Source organism: Alosa pseudoharengus, unplaced genomic scaffold, assembly GCF_046254945.1.
Source record: "Alosa pseudoharengus isolate Yale_2024_CS ecotype anadromous, Long Island Sound unplaced genomic scaffold, YU_APseudo_1.1 YU_APseudo_1.1_scf_18, whole genome shotgun sequence".
In the NCBI taxonomy this organism is placed as follows: domain Eukaryota; kingdom Metazoa; phylum Chordata; class Actinopteri; order Clupeiformes; family Clupeidae; genus Alosa; species Alosa pseudoharengus.
In genome coordinates, this window is record NW_027468650.1 from 31,315,473 (window position 1) to 31,340,129 (window position 24,657).

Here is a 24,657-nt window from a genome sequence, read left to right on the forward strand (position 1 = left end):
AAGTGCGCAGGCTACTGTATATTCAGAGGCGTTGAGCAATTATGTGTTCAGGCCATCCTTTTTCAGACCACTTTCAGAAGCACTTTACATTACGAAGACAATTTACAAATTTAATTGCTCAGATTAACATTGGTTTTCTAGCCCTTGAGCCTTAAGGACCCTTAAATGCACCATAAGTGATTCTAACACTTTTTGTCACATTCAGTAAATATCTCTATAGCATGTCAAACCTTCCTCTATTCCTTAAAACCATCCACTTTTATTTCTCAACTTTCTATTCCTTTTATAGTTACATTTTATCCAAAATATTTATTTAAATCATATCTTTTAAATGTGCTATACAAATAAAACTGCCTTGATGACATTTCTGACATATTTTGTGGTGATGAATGTAGCCGATTTCCACCACGGCGTGACAGGTCCAAGGGCAAGCAAACTTATTCAGAGAATGTATGGAGATGGGCAAAAGGCTTATACAACCAGGGGTCCTTTACCTCCTTTGTGACCGTCCTCAGATAACGCCCGCGCTGCCTTGGAAAACCTCTGAGGAATCCACTATGTAAGCCAGTGGAGGATGGGCACTCGCTGTAGAACATACCACAGCTAATGAACTAGCTCCCCAGGGACACAAAACAATTAGTGGAGATTAATTAATTGATTTAATTGTAGGAGGGAAACAGAGTGCAAGAGAGAGAGAGCGGGAGTGAGAGGGGGGGTGGAAAGAGATAGAGAGAGAAATCGCTCCAGTCCATTTTCACGCATCATCAAATCACCATGGATTGAAAAAAAACGAAAAAGTGCATAATGTAGAGAGAATAATTCACTTTAACTGAGTGGCCTTGAAACAGTACTGAAAACCAGGCTTGGGATCAAATGGGAAAAAGCCCTCTAAAGTCTGGGCCCAGCTTTGTGGCACTTTTATTTACGGGCATTTTTTTTTTGTTAGCCTGTCTCCATCCTCCCAAACAGCCAATAAAATATGGCACGGCAAGGTGTGATTCCTCTCCAAGCTCTGGCAGGACACCGTATGCTTTTGAGAATTATGAAGCAAACGATTACAATACGATGCTAAAGCACTGAACTGAGGAAAGCTATAATGCACAACCCCACCCCCCAAAAAGGTCTCTCCACATAAAAGTGTTCTTGGGCAAAGTAAAGACTTTCAGGCGAAAGTTTGAGAGAGTTCTGAGGGTTTCAACAAAGACTAGGCCACACAATGCATGCGTTCATCCCAGAATATCATCATGTCCATTCATAAAACAACCCCTACTTTCCCTCCCTCTCCTTCCCCAATATATATGTACATTCAGTGGTACATGCCACTTACTAGGGGCACAAATGTCCTGAATGCCACTGCCACTGCCGACCAAGAGAGAGAGAGACAGAGAGAAAGAGAAGATGGCTATACAATGGCTGTAACAAATTACATATGCAGCTGGTATACTGAACTGAGTGACCATGGCTGGTGCTCTGTGTGCCTGGATCAATGTGAGCATGTGACCTTGCGCGAGGGCTGGTTGGGAGAGTGGCGTGGGGGAGGGGAGGGCAGCCACGGGGGACAGTAAAATAGGGAATGACTGCATTGTCATGGCAACTTGCTGACACAGCAGTGTCTTCTTACAAGTTCTAACCTTCTAGCTTCCCTCCGGAGAGCAAGAGAGGGCAACAATTGGCGCAGGCCCGGTCACTGTTGACCCCCCTCTCCTCAGTACACACCACACTCACACTCGGCCTCATCTGAAGTGACATTCAATCAGAGGTTATTTTCTTCAAACCAGGCGGGCGCTGAGGGGTTGTGTGGGAGCCCTGGGTTTGGTGTGAAGCATGTGAGAGTCGCCACACCAAGACAAGCTTGTTCCTGTTTGCGCACGTCAAGGTGCCATCCGGGGAGAAGTGAGTCAGCGGAGGTGTAAATTGTTGATACGAGTGAATCAGTGGCGCTAATGAATAAATCATGAAACGCCAGCTACGCTAAGGCAACACGTTTTTTTTTATTATTTATCTTTTTTTTCCCGAGTGGGATTGAAAAGCGCTGCACTGAAAAGAACACAGTAACGGCTAGAGGCTAAACCGGTAAGCTGTGGTAATAGATTTACATAACGGCTGATATGAAATGAAAAGCCCTCGTTCCTCTCTCCAGGCTGATGACTCGAGACTTGAAAAAAGATGCCCCCAAAAACTGGAATGACCCCAAAACAAGGCCCTTGGGAATCTCCCTAAAACCACAGGATCACATTACAGGTCAACACAATAACACGTAGATACCATCGCACATCTCTCCCCAGTGTGAGTGGACTGCATTGGAATGGGCAGTACTGTGTAAAAGTATGCAACCCCCGCCCCCGCCCACCCCCCACCCCGGAGATTAGCTGGATTTCCCACGGGGGGCAGGTGTATCTTTGGGAACTAATGCGCTGCACAGAGGCGCATGGGGGGGCCTCACTGACCAAAGGGCTGTGGTGATCCATCACACAATGGGAGCAGAGTAGCTGACACAGAGACAGATGGAGAGAGAGCGCAAAAGAGAGAGAGAGCGCGAGTGAGAGAGAGAGAGAGAGAGAGAGAGAGATGATAGAGAGGGATTGAGGGAAAACAAAGTGAAAGAGAGAGAGACAATCAGACATCAGAAAAAAGGGAAAAGGGGAGCAGTTTAGACAAATGGAAAGAGAAGAGAGAAAAAAGAATGATTGTGATTGTGGCAAAACAGATAAGAGAGACAAACGAGAGAGCAAGACAGATCAGACAGGGAAAGAGAGAGTGAGGTGGTGTGTGCTAACAGTGCAAAAGAGGAAAGAGTTTGGGAAAGAGGCAGTGAAATGGGTCCAAAACAGAGAGGAAAAGAAGAGAGAGAGAGAGAGAGAGAGAGAGAGAGAGAGAGAGAGAGAGAGAGAGAGAGAGAGAGAGAGAGAGCATCAAGGCATTGCTTTACTCAGCAAAACTCAGTCCCAATCCCCTCTCCATCAGGGTCAGAACTGATTAAAAGTTGCAATGTTTTTCATTAACGTTGGCCTGAAACACAATCGCTTGGAGACCAAGGGAGGCCCACACTCTCCCCCTGATACAGTCCACTTGCCAAGGGCCCTGCTGCCCAGGGTGGAGAAAGAGGAGGGGACGTACATAAACACCCCAACCGTCACTAACCACACACACACACACACACACACACACACACACACACACACACACACACACACACCAAATGTACACTCACAATTAGGCACCACACACACAAATTATGCACACTCGTGCACAAGCACACACAAAAACACACCAAATATACCCTTAACGCACACACACACACACACACACACACACACATGTACATACCAAACTCAGACACATACCACACACATGCTTGTTTACAGACACATGCCACAAAGTTATTTTCCACACAGTTACACACATAACACTCTCTCACACACACGCACACACACTCAGACAGTCAACAAAAACATGCAGAAGACAACATGCACAGACAACATCCACAGACAACATACACAGACAACATCCCATCCACGGTGATGTCAGTAGCTATCTGAGGCCAACGGGTCCTTCAGTACTTTTGAAAGAACAGAGTCAGCAGGTTGTCTTCCTGGACATTAGAGCTCTCCTCTTCCTCCTCCTCCATAACCACCACAGACTCGGCAGAGCAGCAGATCGCTCCAGTCTACCTCCTTCTGCCCGGCTCCGCATCGATCTCCCCTGGGCCTGTGCCGGCAAACTCAAGGAACTGACCTTTTTCCGATGCGCTAACAGAGTTCCGGTAACCTTTACTGAGCAACACACCACATTAAAAAGGACTTTATGGATAAAGGGGGTAGCATTTAAAGAGCGTGTTCTTGGAGCCGCAAAAAGAGCTGTTCTTAAAACTCCCTCCCCACCACTTTTCCATCTAGTATTTAAGCCACATTCCAGAAACTCCTTTCGTACTGCCAAAAAGGAATCCAATTAAAAAAAAATCCTCCAAGTGGCAAAAGACGTTATGCTACAGCAAGAGCAAAACTTCCGTATGGGTGAGCATGCGTCGCTGCATCTCACTTGGCTAGCACACTGCACCCAAATACAACTCAATGAGTCTAGTCTCAGCAGATCATTAAGAGCAAGGTGAGCAAGGTGAGCCAGGCGTGTGCCAGCAGCTTCCCTGGGGAACAGGTATGTCAGAATGCGCTCGGCAGCGATTCTCGCCGCGCTGTCAGTCGACCGGTCAACACTGGCCAAGTTTGACTTCTAGAGTTTCTTCACAGCAAATTTGGGCTAGTGGAGGGCGATGCAGGGCGATGCAGGTCCACCTGATAGTTTCACAAGGGCCATAAGAGCCTAAAGGATATGTTCCCTATGAGCCAGTAAATGTGTGTGTGTGTGTGTGTGTGTGTGCTAAAGGATATGCCCCCTATGAGCGAGTAAATGTGTGTGTATGTGTGGAAGTGGGGCATTGCAGTCACTTTTTATCCAAGTCACTTCACTTCTTAATACTGAGAGAGAGAGGGAGAGAGAGACAGAAAGAGAGAGAGAGAGAGATAGAGAGAGAGAATACAAATAACAGGATAAAATAGATAGAGAGAGAGAATACAAATAACAGGATAAAATAGATAGAGAGAGAGAATACAAATAACAGTATAAAATACAATTCTGCACCAGTCCAGTACTAGCTGATTTACTTGCTCACACTTCATCAGCTCTCTAGCAGTTATACTCAAAGGGAGTGTTTTGCATCTGCTCATTTACAGAGCCTGGGGTATGGACATGTCCAGACGAGTGGTCGTCAATCAACCCCCCCCTCCCCCAAACACACAAACACACACACACACACAGACACACACACACACGCACACACAGACACACACGCACACACAAAAACACACACACACACACACACACACACTCCCTTTGGCCTCTAACCTGCTGCTCCCTCCCCCTGCAGACGTGGCTCTGACAGCTGCCTAATACCTTACCTCTGGTGTGAGTTGGTGTTTTTGTCATTCATTTAGCCTCTAAACTTCTATTTCACTGACTTTACATCACCGAGCCTTCAACTGACGAATCCCAAATGCCAACACCTATGAACAGCTAGGCCTTTATTTGACAGCCGTGTGTGTGAAATGCAAGGGGAAATCTGGCTCTCCGCAATTCCTAAAGGGTTTGCCAGTACAGAGCGAGAACGCTATAATGTTTTAATCGCATCAAACATTTATGAAGAGTGCTCCGAGGAGTAAATCAAATATTTAGACAACAAGAACAAGCAGGCCGGGGGAAGTTGAGTTATTTATGGAGGTGGTTCCTCCAACGGTTTGGTGGAGAGGCACTAAAGCACGGATTGGTAAAACATTGATGCGGTCAATAAAAACAGGTGTTTTTATCTTTTCTTAATTAACTGTCAAATAACACAAATATCTCAAGGGCATGAACGAGGCATACTGCCATCAGACTAAAGCTAGTTCAACACTTTTTGTGCATCATCATAACGTTTTTCTATGTTCTATAGTAAGATTGAGGTCATGATGTTTGCTTTAGATGTCTGCCAGGTAGGGGCGGTGTGCCCGTTTACAGGAGTTTGGAATTCGCCGGCATCGGCGGAAGTAATTAGTTAATTGGCCATTTAATCGCTGGCTTTTCTCTATGTAGGGGTTCGAAGTTTTATGTCGCGCGGTAAGGGGCTGTTGTGAGCCCTGCGGTCAGGTAGTGGCATGTAGCCTAGCCATGAGAGAACTTTATATATACTTGTCTGTCTGTTAAATGTTTTGTTTGTCATTTTCTTTTTACCTCATGTCAGGTGCGACAGAGTGTCGGATAGGAAGTATGGACTGTATCTTGATTATTTTGTCACGTTGTAAATAAAACACCGTGGGCCCTCTTAAACCCGCTGTCTCGGACCGATTTCTCCTTGACCACTCGGGCACCCTACTACAGTGGCGCTATTCAGCAGTCAAGGGGATTCACAGGGCAGGCTGTGTAGCCGAGCCCAGAGCAGAATGAGCACGTCAAGGCTTCTGTCAGGGTCCTGCTGACTCCATTCAGCGGTTCTGCTGAGTCCACCGCTAGCATATGGCACTGGTGCCCACGCAGTCAGTCGGCAAACTCCGAAGGCCACAAATCTAAAAAGCTACTGCTGACATCCACATTCACTCTGACCGACCGACACAGCTTCGGCTGCCGTCAACAAAAGAAGCCTGCAGCGGAGGGGGAGGGGGGGGCAGACAATTATGTGTGACCACCGCACTGCATTTTCCCAGTCTGAAACGACACAGGTGAAACTGCAGTGCCTTGCCTCCTGTGCTTATTCTAATCTGCATAGTGGGCTAATTCATCTTCCAGGTAACTCTGAGTGTCAGTGTCTGGAGGTTAAAAGGATTCATGGTGGACATAAAAATCAACCTGCCAAACGAACATGAAGACACTGCTTGGAGTTATTCATGAGCCCTTTTCTTTAGGCCTTTTTTTTTATATCCTCTCTGTCGACATAACGATGATCAATAGTAGTCCACACAAAAACACTACCAAATTTACTGTCGATACAATTTCTCACACAGCGTAATCTTTGCAGATATGCATTTGTGGCGGGCCAAATTAATATCTCCACTTCATCAAACTAAACCAATAAATGTTCAGCAGAGAAGCCGAAGCCCAGTTACAAGATGGATGTCCAGCACTCTCCCCTGAGCTGTAACCTATCCAATAAAAGCCAAATACAATGAAGGTGAATGGCTCAGTACAGAAAGAGTCACAAATCATGCCAAATCTGATACTGCCATCACATACTCCCATAGGCGTGGTATTGCTATAGATTGAATTCAGGTACAAAGACAGACCGCAAACTACTCCATCATGAAGGATACTTGGACAGAGTACTTAAATATTTGTTTGAGTTTTAGTTATTCAGATGTAGTGGGGAAGTATCATAAGATTACGTGTTAGTGGTGCTCTTCAGGAATGCTGTCAGCTCTTATATATCTTTTTTTTATTATTATTTTTCTCCTGTTTAGATAACAAGTGCATTTCCAATCACCTCTTCTCAACTGTGAGAGCTAAACCAATGGGGAATCCTCCTGCGAAGCTGGAAATGTTCTTAAAGGATGCAGACCCACTGCCCTTCCTAACCTGTTTTTCTCCCTCTCCGCATCTCTCCACCTTAAACCCAGAGGCTCACATTGACTTTCAGGCTCAAACTCAGACTTGACACAACTCTGCTGAGACATTCTCTCTCCTGCCTTCTCTTCCTCTCCAACCCACCCACTCTTTCTCTCTCTCTTTCTCACTCTCTCTTTCTATCTCTTTTTCTATCCTTCTGGCATGGCCTGCAAAGCGAGTAAAACATGAGGGAAAGAGAGGCGAGAGAGACTACCCCCACATATGACCCCCACTGCACCTTATGCTGTGCTGTGCTGAAGTAACTAAGTGCTACGAGGGCTTTTTCCCTCCCCTTTGCTTCTCTGCTTCTCCTATATCCACCCCCCCCCCCCCCCAATCATCCTTCAACCTCATGAGCTGCCGCTAATTCTGCTGACCAGCTTCAGACGCAATACTGCTGTTGTCCCCCCAGTGAGTAATTGCCACCCCTGTGCTATTTGCCTGCTTCTCTCCCTCATGATATTTATTGCCTTGCTAAGAGGCAAAACCAGGTTTCCATTGTGGCCTTTTGTTGTCCCCCACACTGGAATTCCAGGGGCCAGGCAGGCTATGTATCCGGATGACGAATTGGTGTATGCGTGCACAACTGTGTCAGGATTTACATCAAGGATTTACATCGATTTAAATCCATTCAGGTACACAAGGGCGCAATCCGTGTAATTAATGCAATGAGGTTTCCACATGCCTGCCCTGTAGAGCTTGTTACTGAACGCAGAAGCCTCAGAGAGGCCATTTTTCTGTAGCTCATTGTAATCCTGTCTGCATGGCAGTGCCAATGGGGAGCAAGAGAAGTGGGACATGAACGTGGCCGGCCCCGAATGAAGTAATCACCCCAGTTATATCTACCCCCCCACCCCCCCCCCACCCCCACCAGCCTCCTAACCACTCTCCCAGCCCCTCCTTCCGTACAGCCTGTGTTCCAGTGTTCCAGTTTCGGGAGTGGAGCAGCAAGAGAAAAGTTAAGAGTGTGTGTGCACATCAAACAGACATTGCACAGCACAGGTATCGAAATATCCTCTAGTGGTTCTTTACGTGTTCAAACAAGAAACCCTCTAGAAGTCATCCATCCATTTGTAAATGGGAAACAAACAAGGTGGGCTCAGCCCAAGCCCATCTGTGATTCAGCATCCTCATGGGTCCTCGAGAGAAAACTCTGATTCTTTGACCGTTGGTTTGGCCACAGACTGCCCAGCTAGCTAGCTGCCTCCATGTGCTGACCTGATCAAAGCACTAACTGGCTTAGCACAGGAATGCTATTAAAAAAGAAAGGGCCCGAGAAAAATGTGCTAATCCTTTTGTAGCTCCCCTGTGACAGACAGACATCCAGTGCGCCAGGTCAGAGGCCTGCTGAGTCTCTCTCTCTCTCTCTCTCTCTCTCTCTCTCTCTCTCTCTCTCTCTCTCTCTCTCTCTCTCTCTCTCTCTCTCTCTCTCTCTCTCTCTCTCTCTCTCTCTCTCTCTCTCTCTCTCTCTCTCTCTCTATATCTTCTGATAGTGTGTCCTCATCACAAAGACCAAGCAGATAGCGGTATAATGGTTGGAATAAACCAAACATGACAGCAGCAGTGGACAAGAGAGCTATGAAGTATCAGCCCAAAGGCACACAAATGTGAGAAGAGGGGAGGGAGAGAGGGAGAGACAAAGGGCAGCTAAAAAAATAATACAAAAAACAGCAAAGTGAATATCGTTTACATTTTCTCTCTCTGTTTCCAGTACTGTCTACTCGTCTATCTCTGATTCATCTCTCCTCTAGCACAGTCTGTTCATCATTCTCTCTCTTCTTTCTACACAACTCTGCTGTTCCCCTTTCTCTCTCTATTTGCTTTCCCTCTCTCCCTCCCTCTCTTCTCTCTCTCTCTCTCATTTGTTCATGAACCACTATGATCCTCTCTTTTCCGATTCCTCTCTCCGTCCCTCCCTCGTCTGCTGTGAGCCCCACAGAGAGACGCAGTCGGTGGCAGCTGCAGCAGGGGCCGATTTGTTCTCCCTAACAGAACGCCATGCAGAACATGATGCGGGAACAGTGCCGCACGCACACGCTGGCCTGGGGGAGCCGGGGAGACACCCTGCCATGGCTCAGTGAACACTGCGTACCACAGGACACAAGCAAGAACACAAGCAGCACACTGGTCTCCCAACCACACACACACACACTCAATGAACACATCAGTCAGCACATCAGATTTCATATCAGAACACACACACTACCACTCACCAAAAACCCAGACAGCACATACTGCTCCTCATCAGAACACACACACACACACTCAATGAACACAGTCAGCACATCAGATTTCATATCAGAACACACACACTACCACTCACCAAAAACCCAGACAGCACATACTGCTCCTCATCAGAACACACACACACACACTCAATGAACACAGTCAGCACATCAGATTTCATATCAGAACACACACACTACCACTCACCAAAAACCCAGACAGCACATACTGCTCCTCATCAGAACACACACACACACACACACACACACACACACACATATCACACACACACACACATATCACACACATATCACACAAACACACACACAACACAACACACACACACACATCACACAAACACACACACACATATATCACACAAACACACACACAACACACACACACACACACACACACACACACACACACACACACACACACACACACACACACACACACACACACACACACACACACACATTCTCTTGAATGTGGCTTCTGCATTAGAAGTCTTGCCTTGTTCAGGTCAGTTTGGCTCTCTGAAACATGGTGCATCATGTGCATCATGTTTATGAAATGTCTGCTACAAACCACATATAAGCACACTCTACATTGACTGCATTCGTCAGCTTGGCTCTACCAAGATATTCTCAACCATTTCAAACTTTGTCATCAATAAAATGAAGCAATAATTGTGGGAAGCCAGGTATTATGTGAAAAGGTCCATACAGACCATTCAGATCAAGCCATGACCAAACTCTACCTTCTACGATAATCATGGTTAGATCTACCTCGCAACCGTGAGTGAGTAATTCCTAAATCTACTTCCATATGCACAGCCTCCATAGCCTGGAAAATCCAGACTCTGATAATCTAGAAAGATTAAGGGGGTCTGGCAAAGAGCAATGTAATTGCCCAACTCGAGGGGCGGCAACAAGCATACATTTAAAAATCTCACTGCACGCAATTTTATAACACTAGACCATGTTTACTCTGAATGATTTCGGACTTCCACGCAATCGGATAACACTACGACCAATGTGTACTGTCCTCCAACGTTGCAGCGCTGTTTTCATCAGTTTAGCAGGTTTCCCGGAATGCAAGGGGAAAAAGTAACGTGCATCATTGCTCTTTGCCAGAGTGTCTCGCAAAGACAATTCCATTGTGCTCTCGCGAGAACTCTGGATTTCTCGCGAGAGCAAAACTCTGGATTTCCAGGGTACAGTTCCACTCATTTGCATATAAATGCTTTTATGTGCTGGAATACATTAGTCAGGAAAGACTCACTAATGCACTCAGAATAGGTTGTAAAAGTAAATATGTGGAGAAAACCTACACATTTCTAAACCTCCTTTGCAGGTCTAAATACTTCATTAATTCATTTGGCAGCAGACCCTTGCATTGTTTTTCTTTGAGAGAGACAGACAGGGAGAGAGAGAGAGAGAGAGAGAGAGAGAGAGAGAGAGAGAGAGGGAGAGGGAGAGAGAGTGTGTGTGTGTAAGAGAGAGAGGTAGGGGGAAAGAGAGAGACACTGGCATGTAAACAAAACATGCACACTAAAAAAAAAAAAAGAAAAGACACCGCCGCTGCTCTGCATTCCTCGAGCGCCATCACCCATAGCAGCGCAGGCATGACTCAGGCCTGTCCAGACCCTGGGCAAGCAGGAGATGTGAGGGGAGGGGAGGCGAGGAGGAGAGGGCAGTCTGTCGTGACTGCAGCATTTGACTGCAGACTCGTGCTTGGGAATAATAACACATCCGTGTAAAGACCCGAGCTGGTTGCGTTCCAGTTAGTCAACAAGTTGTGAGAACAATGCTACCGTTTGTTAGCAAAACTGTCTGCTGTTAGCAATTGTTACCAGATATAGCAATACCAGTTTGTAACAAAGCATTACACAATATTTTACACAAACAAACGTCATAGCAACTAGCAACACAACGCAACGATCGGTAATCCAACAATAGCGACAGATAGAAGTTGGATAATATTGTTTCTACAACGATTTAATGAGACACAAAACAGACAGACCTGCTAATAAACAGAGTATATCTACGCCTCTCATTTATTGTTATGGGTGCAACCATCTTGGAATTTTGAACTCGGGGTACTCTGGGTTCGAACGAGCGGAAAGAGTCAGGGTACAATTTCAGGGGGCGTTCCTTTTTGTTTCCAGTTAGCAGCTCGGGCAAACCACTCGTTGACCGACAGCGGTGGACAAATGGAACGCGGCATTTGTTCTGCCAGGCTAAGGAGGCCACAGGGACAGCTGCAGCCGTTGCTGCTAGTGGTGGCTGGCCCACTGCTGCCTTTGCACGCACGTCAGAAATGCCTTCAGCCTGACCCACTGCTCTGAGCTTGGGTGTGGGTGTGTGTGTGTGTGTGTGTGGATGGGGGGCTTTGGAGGGTGAACTCTGCTCTCTGGCTGCTGCCTCTCATCAGAGACGCCACCGGGTCCCAGGGGCCCCCTGGACAGACCCAAACGAGCGGCCCATAGAGGGCCATCTGGTGCGGCGGGCAATGCAGGGTACTGGGCTAATGAGAGAAGAGACCTAATTGCATTAGCAGCCTGGAGCGACCCCGAACGACCAGCGGGCCATGACTGGGCTGGGGTGGTGTAGTTGTATTAGTGTGTGTGTGCATGCATGTGTGTGTGTGTGTGTGTGTGTGTGTGTGTGTGTGTGTGTGTGTGTGAAGGGTGTTTTGTTTGTGGTTGACTCACACCTGCAGCTCCTGTCCGATCTCCAGCAACAACAGGGAGTTTGAAAACCCACAGGGTGTGATTAGAGTAGCTGGTGTGCCCTAACACTAACATTCTTCAACACGCAAATCAGCAATAGCAGCAACTGCAGCTGAGGCTTTGACTCAAGGGGGTCGATTTCAACTTAGCTTTGAAAGTAGGGGGGGGGGGGGTTACTCCCTTCAGAAATGTTTCAGACAATGCACATAAGGGTCTCTGGAACACTGTCAATAGGTCATACCAGAATTTCACAGCAAGATGCAAGCCCCCAACACACACACACACACACACACACACATCAAAGTGCTGGAACGCACAAACACACACACACACACAAAGCAAAACAAAGCAGTCTCAGTGTGCCGTTTTTGAAACCACACTCTAGGCACAAGAGCTCAGCCAGCTTTCCTCAGCAGCTGCCTCCTCCACCACAGTCACTTAGAGGAGCTCTTTCAGCCAAACACAAGAAAGAACGAAAGCAAAAGAGGAAAAAATCCAGACAGATAGACAAATAGAACATCAGGAGTTAAGCTTAAGCAGGGATTTTAGCTCATTATGAATCCCACAGCCATGCAAAAGGGACTCTCTCTTTCTCTCTCTTTCTCTCTCTCTCTCCATAAGGGTGTTCAAGAGGTCCATTACTTGCTGTATTTAACACCAAAAGCCCCCGTGGAAAAGGAAGGCTTTTGTATTCTCTCTGGTGTACTGCTGGCAATCTCTCCACTGGAGCTGTGTTTTCAGTCATACATTTGGTGCTCATTTTCCTTATTAACAAGCGGACCTGCAGTCTCAAGCTACCTCACACAATTAGCTGATGAAATTCCTTAATCGCTTCAAAATAAACACGGTGCGGCTACACAGAGGAACATAATCTAAGGGTGGTCAAACCTCTGTGGGGCTCTGGTAAGAAAAATGTGAAAAATGAAAACAACGTCTGGTGCCCAGAGAAAAGTGAAATGCTGATATATAATAAAATGTGAAATGTTTGAGAAACGGTTGTTTTTTTGTTTGTTTTGTTGTCTGTTTTTTATCATTCAAGTAGTGGTATGTTTGCCTTTTCCTGCAGCTGGCCCTGCCATGGTAAGCACAAGCGTGGCTGTGTTCACCTCCCAAGGTTAATGTGTGCAGCACCCCCGAGGCTTCTCCGTCCTGTGGCAATGCACTAGGAAAGGTCAGACGCACAGGGACCCCAGGAGCCCATCCTCACACCAGATCTCACACACACACACACACACACACACACACACACACACACACACACACACACACACACACACACACACACACACACACACACACACACACACACACACACACACAATATGTGCATCTGTGGCTTTGGTCAAAAGGAACTGAGGAATGTGTTCTATTTCTTTTAGGGTGTGTGGTACAAAGACCAAAAGAGAAGTCAAACAGGCCAGCTATGAAGTCCTTGTGCTCTACAAAAAAAAAGGCCAATTGCTTTGGTTGATTTTATACTTTCTATTCTTCCTCCTTGGACTGCACATGGTCTTGTCAATCCTACTGTTTCCTCAACAGCCACCACTGGCCCCCATAAACCCCCTCTCTCCACTCTTCCCCTCCTCTTTCTCTCTCTGTGGGTCCAAGAAAACAGAGAGGTCTGTCATCGCAATGAGTGAAACAACAAAAATACTTTGTGCCACACAACGCAAACCCTCTCTCAACTCAAGGCATGGAAGCCAAGAACACAACACTAGAAGGATACTAACACGCTGTGAAATAGGATTTTTCAGCAAGCGTTTTTTCCGCCTTCCTCCCCCCCTCCCCTCCTCCCCTCCCCTTCCTCCCTCCTTCTGCGTGTCTTTTTCTTTAGTGGACACAGAGAAATCCATTAGAGTCGCCCGCCGCCCGCTGCTGGACTCACACACTGACGCAGGCTGGGGATGACTCAGACTCCGACTCTCTCTCTCTGCCACAGTGGGCTGTTTACCTAGATAAGCATTGCAAGAACATGCTGTCCAAACCACGGCCTCCCCCCTAGTACACTTAAGGGGGCTTTCCCCCCCTTCCAACTCATTGTGCTTTGCAAACTCAGACAATAGGAAAACCCTCCGCTGCTTGGCAAATCCCCGACATATTATATGATCATTACAACAACCAAACTAATTAGAGATCTGTTTGGGGCTTTATACACATCATAACATTATAACAAGCAGTTTATAAGAGGCCTAATAAACATTGCATGATGATGTCCAACTAATAAGAGCACTATGTCAGACCTTAATGTAGTATAATATAGGCTTAGGTTATTTTGAAGAACAATCAACACATTAACCCTCATCTCTATAGAAGATAAAGACATCGGATGTAAGAAAACATTCATCTGTCACTTGTTCCTCTACAAATCCCTACTTTTAATTAGCAACTTAAGCTATTTGCTAGCAATTTGCTGAATAAGCCGGTACGACGCGCTCAAATTGACATCCATTGTTTATAATCCCCGCAGACAGCGGCTAATTAGGATTAATGTCATCTTCGGGGTTCTGGTCCTGCATCAAACAATATGTGACATATGTCAAAGCCAATCTGGCACTGCGCGGAGCTACCAGGTGTAAACGATCTATTTCTGACCCGTGACGATGCCCTTCCGTGCAATCAATGTCACTCCTGGAGGAAGCATAAATCACAATGTCTTACTCGGCCACAAATGACCGATCTTGTCTCCCGTCTCAGATAACACCTGAACGCGGGGCTTGTCCATCTCAGACCGGGTCCGAACCAAGCTAGGATCTGTGCTACGTCTTGGCCAGGAATGACCTCAGCCATCCACAATATGTGTTCTTTGTGTTTAGTTTAGTTTTCCTTACTGGAGCACTGTCGTGAACTGAATGAAGACAAGCTGAGACCTGGAAACACTACAGAGTCAATGGGTTTCGCCCTTTAAGTTCCCAGGGGACCTGAAGCATTTTATTGGGTGCTAGCTGTGCCCATTTTCACAGGACATTTCCATGTTTTCCACATTAACATGTTCCAACTGGAAAGGGGATTTACATGAAGACTGGACCAAAATAACTTTTTGGCCCCAAAGACCGCAAACGAGAACAAGAAAATCAATTCATGAAGACATAAAAGAGGCATTATAGCCAATTGAGGCTAAGTAGTGACCTCTGCAAATTGTTCTGGCCGTGGGGCTGGTTTTGCAGACTACGGTCATTATGTGACCAGCCAACCCCCTGTCACACCCACCCTCTTCCCTCAATGCCCCTCCCTAACTACTGTACTGACAGCAGAAATAAAGAACTGTAGGAAAAGACGGCAGGAAAGGCCGATGTCAGGTGACCTATTCCCCACACGCAGAGCTGTATAGAAGTTTCCGGTCTCTCCACTGAGACACTCACTCAGGACAAGAATGAGCCTCTAGATCAGCTGCATGTCTCTCCGGGCAACTCAAGGGAGGTGCGTGTGTGTGTGTGTGTGTGTGTCTGTGTGTGTGTGTGAGAGTGTGTGTGTGTGTGTGGTGGGTGTGTGGTGCAGCAGGCTACATTAATGTAAACACAGGAACCAATTTAGAGCTTCTAGCTGCTGAGTAACTATAAGCTGTAACACTAGCCTGTGGCCCAGTTCTCTATGTGCGTGTGTGTGTGTGTGTGTGTGTGTGTGTGACCCAGCGAGAGCAGGAGAGAGTTATAAATGATGATTGCTCAAGTGAGAGAGAGAGAGTGAGAGAGAGAGAGAGAGAGAGAGAGAGAGAGAGAGAGAGAGACGGGCATAAATTCTTTCATAAGGAAGTAAGGCCATTCCTCTACAGGCCTGGGAAATGCAATCTACCGGAGGTACAGAGAAATATTACACCACATAGGAGGCAGACTTGTCCAGCACAAACTGTCCGTCTGTGTGTGCGTGTGTGTGAGAGAGAGAGAGAGAGATAGTGAAAGAGAGAGGAGGGAGGTAGATAGGGAGAGGTAGAGATAGGGTGGAGAGGGAGAGCAATCGCACGTGAGGGTGAAGTAGAAAAACATACGCACGCAGAGTGGGAGGACACACATACATTACCTTCTGTCCTCTGTCATTCCCTCCCTCATCACACCCACACACACAGAATATGGACTCAGCAGCTGTTCCCTTGCTAAATTTAACATAGAAGAGCAGTGCTGCTCTCCAAGTACGGCGTGGCTGTAGAAGCCTATATGTACCAAGGACTGCACCGATCTCTCCCACATCACACACACACACACACACACACACACACACACACACACACACACACACACACACACACACACACACACACACACACACACACACACACACACACACACCACACACACACACACACACACACACACCTAATACAGAGCCCTGAATGCAATCTGACCTGCATTCAGCCAGACCGGTGACGCATGTTGGCCAACTCCCAGTGCATTCAAACCGTGCTGAATGTGAATGAGAGGCACACACAGGCCGTGGGTTAGGATACAGCCGCACTGATGCTGCCCTTGACACCAGAGAAAGGGTGAGACTATTAGGGCCAATAAATAATGCACAACTCCTCCGTAATACACTCGGACAAAGGCTGCAGCTGCTACACTACGCTCTGGAGAACACTAAACACGCTGCAGCTATTTGGAATGCGTGCACTTAACTCCACTCACAAATAAACACACACACACACACACACACACACTGATAAACACACACACACACAGTGCTTCGCAATCCAATCAAGATTGACCCCTTCAGCTGACTCCAATCTATTAGGCGCTCACAAAAATCACTGGCTTGTAAATCAGAGGTGGAAAGCAATGGTGAGGCGACTTCATCACTAGATTACGGCAAACACGCCATTGGTGAATGGTGCATTGCTGACGAGGAATGCCAAGCTTGGGCCATTGTTTGAACAGACACCCAGGGAAATCGATTCTAACAAAAGAGGGTGGGAAGGTACGCAATGAAATGCAACAGCAGAGCATAGGCTTCTCTCCTCACACTCATAATGTCACTCACTGAAGATCAAAGCTACATGGCCAATGTGTGTCTGACCTATTGATTTCCCTCTGCAGACATGGTCTGTGTGTGTGTGTGTGGAGGCGGGGGGGGTCCAGACAAAGGGGTCTCTGCTTTTGATGAGTGAGCCCAGTTCTGGCCGAGGGGGTCAGTGAAAAGGTTTAAAGTGCAGGCCCCAGTGTGATCAAATGGACTGGCTTTTGCTGCAGAGCGGCATCAGATAGACCATATAGCCAGTGGGACTGAAACTTCCAGAAATGTGAACGCAATGTTCTAAAGGGGTCTTTACAGAGGGCGGAGGGGGAGAGGGAGGAATAAGATAGCTTATGGGGGGGTTGTGTGTGTGTGTGTGTGTGTGTGTGTGTGTGTGTGTTTGTGAGGGGGGAGGGTATGTGTGTGAGAGTGTGTGAGAGAGAGAGTGCGTACATGCAGTGCAAAGTAATGACACACATTGTTAGCTGCCCCAAGCGTACACTGGAATGAGGAGACAGAGACACTGTGTGCTGTAAACAGAAAACAGAGAAGGAAGAGGGGCAGCAAAAAAGAATCTGTCTGCAAATCCCTGTGAGCACAAACACACTCTAGTCTTCCACTGGTGAATCTACTAGAACTCGGAGAAGCCGGAAGCAAAGACACATTTCTCCAGACAGCTCTAAAGAATGCCTGTGTGTGTGTGTGTGTGTGTGTGTGTGTGTGTGTGTGTGTGTGTGTGTGTGTGTGTGTGTGTGTGTGTGAACACCAATGAGCAGCTTGTGTAGATTGACATAATAAACCCACCTCACCTTTAGGCTATGCATACACTAATGTGAAACTTAATCTCTCCCCCTTTTCACTCCCAGTGGGCCTTTCACTCTCAGATGGGGTGGCTATCTAATGAGTTGTTTTAGATGCCTGAGATGGGTAGAGCCCTGCTCCTCAACACAAGTCATTGGGACAGCGCTGTTTGGCCTGAGCGTTGGGTTTAGATCTAGTTAGTTATTTTAGGGTCCTGAGAAGGGTTTAGGCCGGCACCCTCGGTGTGAGGCAAGTGGACAAAGCTGTTTTGCCAGAGTGTTGGGTTTTGTTTTGGCTGTCCATCACTGGGTCCTGCAGATGACGGGCTTGCGGTAACAGGACTCGCTCCGGCGCTCCACTCTCCCAACACAGCGGAGACTCAGGGGGGATAGAAGACGGGAGGTGGGGGGTGGGGGGTGGATAGACGACCGATGCTTGTTATTGCTTATTGCTGCAGTCTCAAAGGGCTCTACACAAGTAGCTACAAGCCCAAAGCACAGTATCTGTGTGTTTTAGAATGTGTGTGTGTGTTTTAAAATGTGTGTGTGTGTATGTATGTGTGTGTGTGTGTGTGTGTGTGTGTGTGTGTGTGTGTGTGTGTGTGTGTGTGTGTGTGTGTGTGTGTGTGTGTGTGTGTGTGTAGAAAAAGATGGGGAAAAACAGCGTGACTGACAAAAATGCTAGAGGTGGCCTGTGCTCTGCAATCATTACAACACCAGAGAGCGAAGCTACTCTATCTGCAGGGAGTCATCCGCACTATAAAAAAAAACGACAACAATACAATTACAGGCCAAATACCCTGAGCCACTGAGGCCAATGTTCCACACTGTAATAAACACATAGACCCAGCTTCCCAGAAAAGTGCCTGCTTCTGGTAGAGACTTACAGCTTGCCAGCACTGAGCCACCACCAGACCAGAGGTGGGCCGGGTCTGCCTAAGAGTCGTCTGCCAGTTGACCGTAAGAAGTGCTTGAGTTTTTGCGCCATCATGCTGGGGTGACACTGTGTATTTATAAACACTGGTTTCCTTATTCATAGCATCATCTGGCGGCCATCACTCTGCAGTCTTTCTAAGGTCAGAGGTCACAGACTGATGGGAGGGGGAGGGCTTCCTACATCACTGAGTCACAGTATTTTGGACTATTTTGTTTATGCTTAGCTTGAGTTAATGAGATTGCACTGGGGGGAGACATAATGCTTTAATAGCGATTGCATTTCTCTCTCACACGCACACGCGCACACACACACATACACATACACGCACACACACACACACAATCAGGGGTGTGCATCTCAAAGCAGACTTACTTGGGTAACTACACCAAGAGAAATCTGAAACTGCATTCTCTAAGTCTCTGTTGCCCAGTCAACTGCGTTCTAGACTAGCATTAGCATGATTGCTTTGTGAAATACTTTCCAAGTGAATCAATAGTTAATTATGTGTGTTTAAACTCCATATTTTATGCGAGTGCATAATGTGTATCTAAAGTCTTTACAAGCAATGTTCTGTGTAATGTTATATGTGTGTGTGTGTGTGTGAGTGTGAGAGTGTGTGTGAGAGGAACAGTTCAGTTCGACCATGTTTTCCTGGCTGGCCCCTAACCGTGCTATGGCCTTACAGTGACCCCCCTGCCTGTCCAACTATGCGCGTATGCCCCCCCCCCCCCCCTTTTTTTTTTCCAAACTGACAACCCCCCACAAATCTCCCCACCACCGAGGCGCTGAGAGCTAGTGCAGCTGGGCAGCAATCAGATGGAGGGGGTCATTTGTTGCCCCAGACAGAGTGTCCTGCTGCCCCATTTGCCCAATGGTCTGTGCCTAAAGTGCCCTACCAAACTCAAACTGGTCCCGAGCTCTTGCCAGCCAAACACTGGCCACTGTCTTTTTGCTTGTCAGGAGACAAGCAAAGTGGGAGATTTGCAGGTCTCAGATTTGGGTCAGTGAACTTTACATTGATTCAAATAGGCTAGTCAATTTTTAGCCTCGACTCGAGATGAGCCGAGATACACAGATGAATCCCAACCGGCGTGACATTCTTTTTCGAAACGGTCAAAGGGAGACAAGCCCAAATCCTTGCTCTGCCGTCTCTGATATCAGTTGGTTTTCGAGGCATTCGGACAGCTGTTGGTTCTGGAACAGTTCTGGACTAAGTCTGGTTCTGTTCTGCCCCAGATCTTTACTCTAGTCAGGACCAGCATAGCTCGAGAGTCAGCAGCTATGCAGCAAAGTGAAAAGCAGCTCAGCTGAAGCAGCTGCAAGATGTCTCTCCAGTATTCCCCATGTGTACTGCGTGTGCATGTGTGTGCATGTGTGTGTGTGTGTGTGTGTAAGTGCATGCGTGTTGGTGTATGAGTTGTGTGTCTCTTTAACAGTTCTACGCCAGACAGAACTGGACACCGATCACTTACTCGGCACAAGACTCAGCTCACATGAGCACAGCCTGGGCCACGGTCAGCTTCACCCATGTCTGTACACACGCACACACGCACGCTCGCACGCTCACTCACTCACTCAGTCACTCACTCACTCACTCACTCACTCACTCACACACTCACACACTCTCACTCACTCACACACTCACTCACGCTCGTGCCCAGGGTTTACCCTCACTGCCTGCACAAGAATGTGAAGGAGATTAAATCAAAAGACATTAGGGAGTGCTAGTGTATCCCAAAGTGCAGATCGGATGCCATGTGCCCTTTGACCTCCGCAGACAAACAGTGACCTCGGGAACGGTGAAGGCATCCCCTAATGTGTTCCTGCGCCTCGTCTACATGGCTAATGGATGCTAATTCGTTGGCCCAGCCTCCCTGTGTCTCATTGATGGAGTCAGGGGGGAACTAGCAAGGGGTCTCTCCCCTTTGTCACTTGCCAAGGCTACATCTGGATTGGTTTCAAAAATGGTGGCTCAAGCCATCTAATATCAGCAGTGATTTAATCATGTTGATACAACAGCAGCAATGGTAGCAAAAGGGCTGGATTGTATGCAGCTTATCTGCTGGGGCTACTCTATAAAAAGGTATGGAGTAGGTTGAGTGTTAGTACAAATTGAAGGACTTAGTATGAATGTGTTAATGATGAAAACATGCCCTAATGGAGGGGGACAAGCATGGCACAAACCCAGGGAAGAATATGCTGCTTGATAACCCACAAAGCCACAGCAGACTGGAATCAAAGGGACCATCTGCTGCCCTGCTGTGGAGACCTTTACACCGCGCCAAACCAGAGAGTAGGAGACCCTTACCCAGGTAGAGCGAGGCGTTCTCCTTCTTCACGTTGTCGTCCAGGTAGGTGGGTCCCAGCGTGTAGATGGGCGTGGAGCCCATGCCCACCAGGATCTGGGCACAAATGAAGAGCGCCACGTAGAGGTTGTGCTCGTTTCCCTCCTGGTCGCGCGGGCACGACGCCACGTCCAGCGTGTCGCGCCCGCTGCCGTTGGCGTTGAGGCACAGGCCCTCGTTGCCCGTGGACGAGTTGACCTCCTGGATCTGGTACGGTGGGGAGATGAAGTGCGGCAGGGAGAAGAGCGCGGCGCCCACCGCGATGAAGACCCCGCCGACGGCCAGCCAACGCGGCCGCTGCCCGCGGCCTCCGAAGTAGCTGATGAAGACCACCACCAGCAGACTGCCAATGTCAAAGCAGCTGACCAACAGGCCCGACTCGGAGCTGCGCAGGCTGTAGCGCTTCTCGATGGTGGTGATGACGCTGCTGAGGTAGCCGGACACCATCAGCGATTGGATGAACGTCAGGTAGCACATGCAGAAGAGGAAGCAGCGCGAGTCCGCCAGGATCACCTGCACGTACTTGCGCGCCGAGAAGCGCGCCAGGCGGGCGAAGGAGAAGCCGAGCTTCTTGCCCCCGGCCGCCGCCGACCGGTTGGCGTCCACGCGCGTCGAGCTGCTCAGGCCTACCATGCTGGACACCGAGGGCGAGAAATCCGTCCGCGTGGGCGACTCGGCCAGGCTGGAGTCCGTCCTCTGCTGGAGATCACTCAGCGCCGAGCTCCGGTCGCCATCGTTGACGGACGTCTGCGTAGTGCACACCATCCTCGGCTCTGGCAGCAGCTCGCCCCCGGGCAGGCAGCCCCCGTTGAGGATGGGCAAACTCTTGGACTTGTAGTAGTTGGCCGAGTCACCGTAGTTGCTCTGGAAGTCTTGCACTTCCAGAGACTCTGATATGTCACTCCCCGTCTCATCGTTGTCCGAGGAAGTCATGCCGGGTCCAAAGTTAAAGCTCTTACACGGTCCTGGAGGTGCTTTTTAAATTAGTTTATCAATGCCAGATGCCGGACAAGACTCTGCTACCACAGGGCTGTGAGCTTGAGTGAAGTTGCAGCCCTGTTAGTAGAGGGAAGAAGGTAGTGCTCCCTCTAGCAGATAGCATGATTTATTTGCATTTCTATTTGCATCTCCAACAGTGTGTGACTGATCTGTTCATGGTCACTTATGTCATTATATTATCATGCTAGCACTCTAGTAGCAGAATATTAAACCCATATATTGATCCTATTCTGCCAGGATTACATTAAATAGCCTACCTTAGATATGCCACTAACATAAGTTATGTAAAGGTGTATACAATTTTTCTCTAGAGACAATTGACATGAGAACAAAAACAACTGTAATTGTTTTCAGAGCACAATAGTCACATCAAACTAACAGAACAGCTTCATGTTTAGAGTATATTTTCTGTGACCAATCGTAACGTTTATGGAATCCGCATGTGGCCAATTTGATAGCTCTTTGTTACTTGTCAGTGCTCGGCAGGTCCTCGGAAGGTAGCCGATCCGCTATTCTGTCCCAACAGCTGCGTCGAATTCTGTAAGCAGAGCATAACAAAGAAACGACTGAGGCATTTTGCTTTTTCAATGTGTTAGCCTACACTGAAGCAAGAGTAGCTGACATGCGGTGTAATATCAATGAACGGTGTTCTGTTTAGGATCTAAGAAAGCCAAAGAACGTGACAAAGAAAACGGAAAGCCTAAACCTAAAGAATAGCTTTCGAGATCAAAAATGACACCGCAATAAACCCGGAAAATGTCAGCGTCAAAAATAGCAATTAGATTTTGGCACACGATGACAAAAAGAAGCACAAAAGACCTTTATAATCACGACTTGAAAATTCGTTATGAATCACAAACTACACAGACAATGAACTGTCAAGTCTCGTCACCCACATTATGAAGTGCAAGCTAAATCTGTTATTTTCAAAAGAAGACATTAATCAAACAACAAACGTTTAAGCTTACAAAAGAGAACGGTTTTACAATGACCAGCTGTAGCCTAGACTTACATAGGACAGGAGGAGGTAGGCTGTTGTTGTCCCCGGAGCGGACTATCTCTGAATGAGATTGCGGGTAACTGATGGAAGTGTGTGTGGGGGGGGGGGGGGGAGACCACTCCGCTGGATTTGAGGGACTTGTAGTTTTTTGCAGTGCGTCGTTGTTATTCGATCGCAGTTAAGTCCTTTTAGATATCAAAACCACCTAAACCTCGGTAAAACTCTGCTTGTCGTAGAGATGTGGTCCTGCTAGCATTTGAAATGATCTTTTGATAGCGAAAACGTTGATATTTCGCGTGAGGAATCTGTTGCTATTGTATGGGACTACAAGTTCCAAAATGCATACACGGCATTCCATATCACCCTAAACTCTGGATAAACGACAGCTGAGAAACCTGCTGACCCGAGAGGTGGTTAGGTGCCGTTGGGTGAATTGAATATTGTCCTCGTTTCGTTCGGCGGTTGTTGTAGGCTAGGCAAAGTAGCCTATAAATGTTGGTGATAGAGAGCACATTTGCGTACATTATGACCAATAGCCTAGGCTACTGTAGGCTTCTTTGCCAACCATCTGAAAGCATAGCCTAAGCTGTATTTAACTGACATGAAAACTGTGATTATTTGTTTTAAAATAAGTTGTAAAATCCACATTGGAACAAGTTGGACACACGATGGAATCATTTACCACATCAAACGGAAGAATAGCTTACACAGTAGCCTAACCTTCCTCAAACACACTTTTTTCACTTTTTTAGCTCCCCTTCAGCTTGTAATCTACCTGTGTGTGCGTGCGTGCGTGCGTGCTTGCGCATGTGTGTTGCTCAACTCTTCTTATAGGCTACCAACTGCAGTCAACAGAGATTTTACACTGTGCTTGGCAAAATAAGATATTGGCCCCTTGCCTTGCAGTCTTCCTGAAGGATTTACTCTAGTCAATTACTAATCATTCCTTGAATTTCCCCTTGGGGATCAAAAAAGTATCTATCTATCTATCTATCTATGAACCACTATCATCCTTTTTATTACTTCAAGCCTGAAAAGGACAAATCAGTAGCTGACAGGAAGGGAAGAGAGCATGTGACTCATCATTTTGGCTAGAGAGCTATGCAGCCTTTTCAAACATCTCTGGAAGGAGGGCGGGAGGTAGCACTAGCGGCCTTTATTTAGGCACCAATGTTTTATATCTGTAGGCCACCCTAAATATTCTCACCAAGAATGCATGCACACAAGCACTTAGGACAGGAGTGATGTTTTATTCATGGGCCTAGTGAAGCAGATTGTGTGGATGTAATGCATGTGTGTGTTGTTTGGCTCACTGTGTTATGTTTGTTGTCATGTGTATGTGTGTGAAGTACTTGATTGTTTGGCAGTGATTGTTTGTGTGGCTATGCACGAGTTTGAGTGTGTGTGTGTGTGTGTGTGTGTGTGTGTGTGTGTGTGTGCAAGAAAGTATGTGTACAAATGTGTGTCTGCCTGTGCATGTTATTTGTCAGCATTGGTGTGAGGTGAGAATGTGTGTGTGTGTGTGTGTTTGTTTGTGTGTGTGTTTGTGT

General features: G+C 47.3%; 1 protein-coding gene across 1 annotated transcript in view; it reads right to left on the bottom strand.

Moving 5' to 3' along the window:
* Nucleotides 1–23,183, bottom strand: part of slco5a1 (solute carrier organic anion transporter family member 5A1) — a 55,125-nt gene extending 31,942 nt beyond the window's left edge. Inside the window, exons 1-2 of the mRNA XM_076290917.1 lie at nt 23,120–23,183; nt 21,072–22,645 (exon numbers count right to left, since the gene is read on the bottom strand). Of these exons, the coding sequence (XP_076147032.1) occupies nt 21,072–22,041 (970 nt within the window). The 5' untranslated portion in view covers nt 22,042–22,645; nt 23,120–23,183. The remainder of the gene's footprint in view (nt 1–21,071; nt 22,646–23,119) is intronic.
* Nucleotides 23,184–24,657: the final 1,474 nt, after the last annotated feature.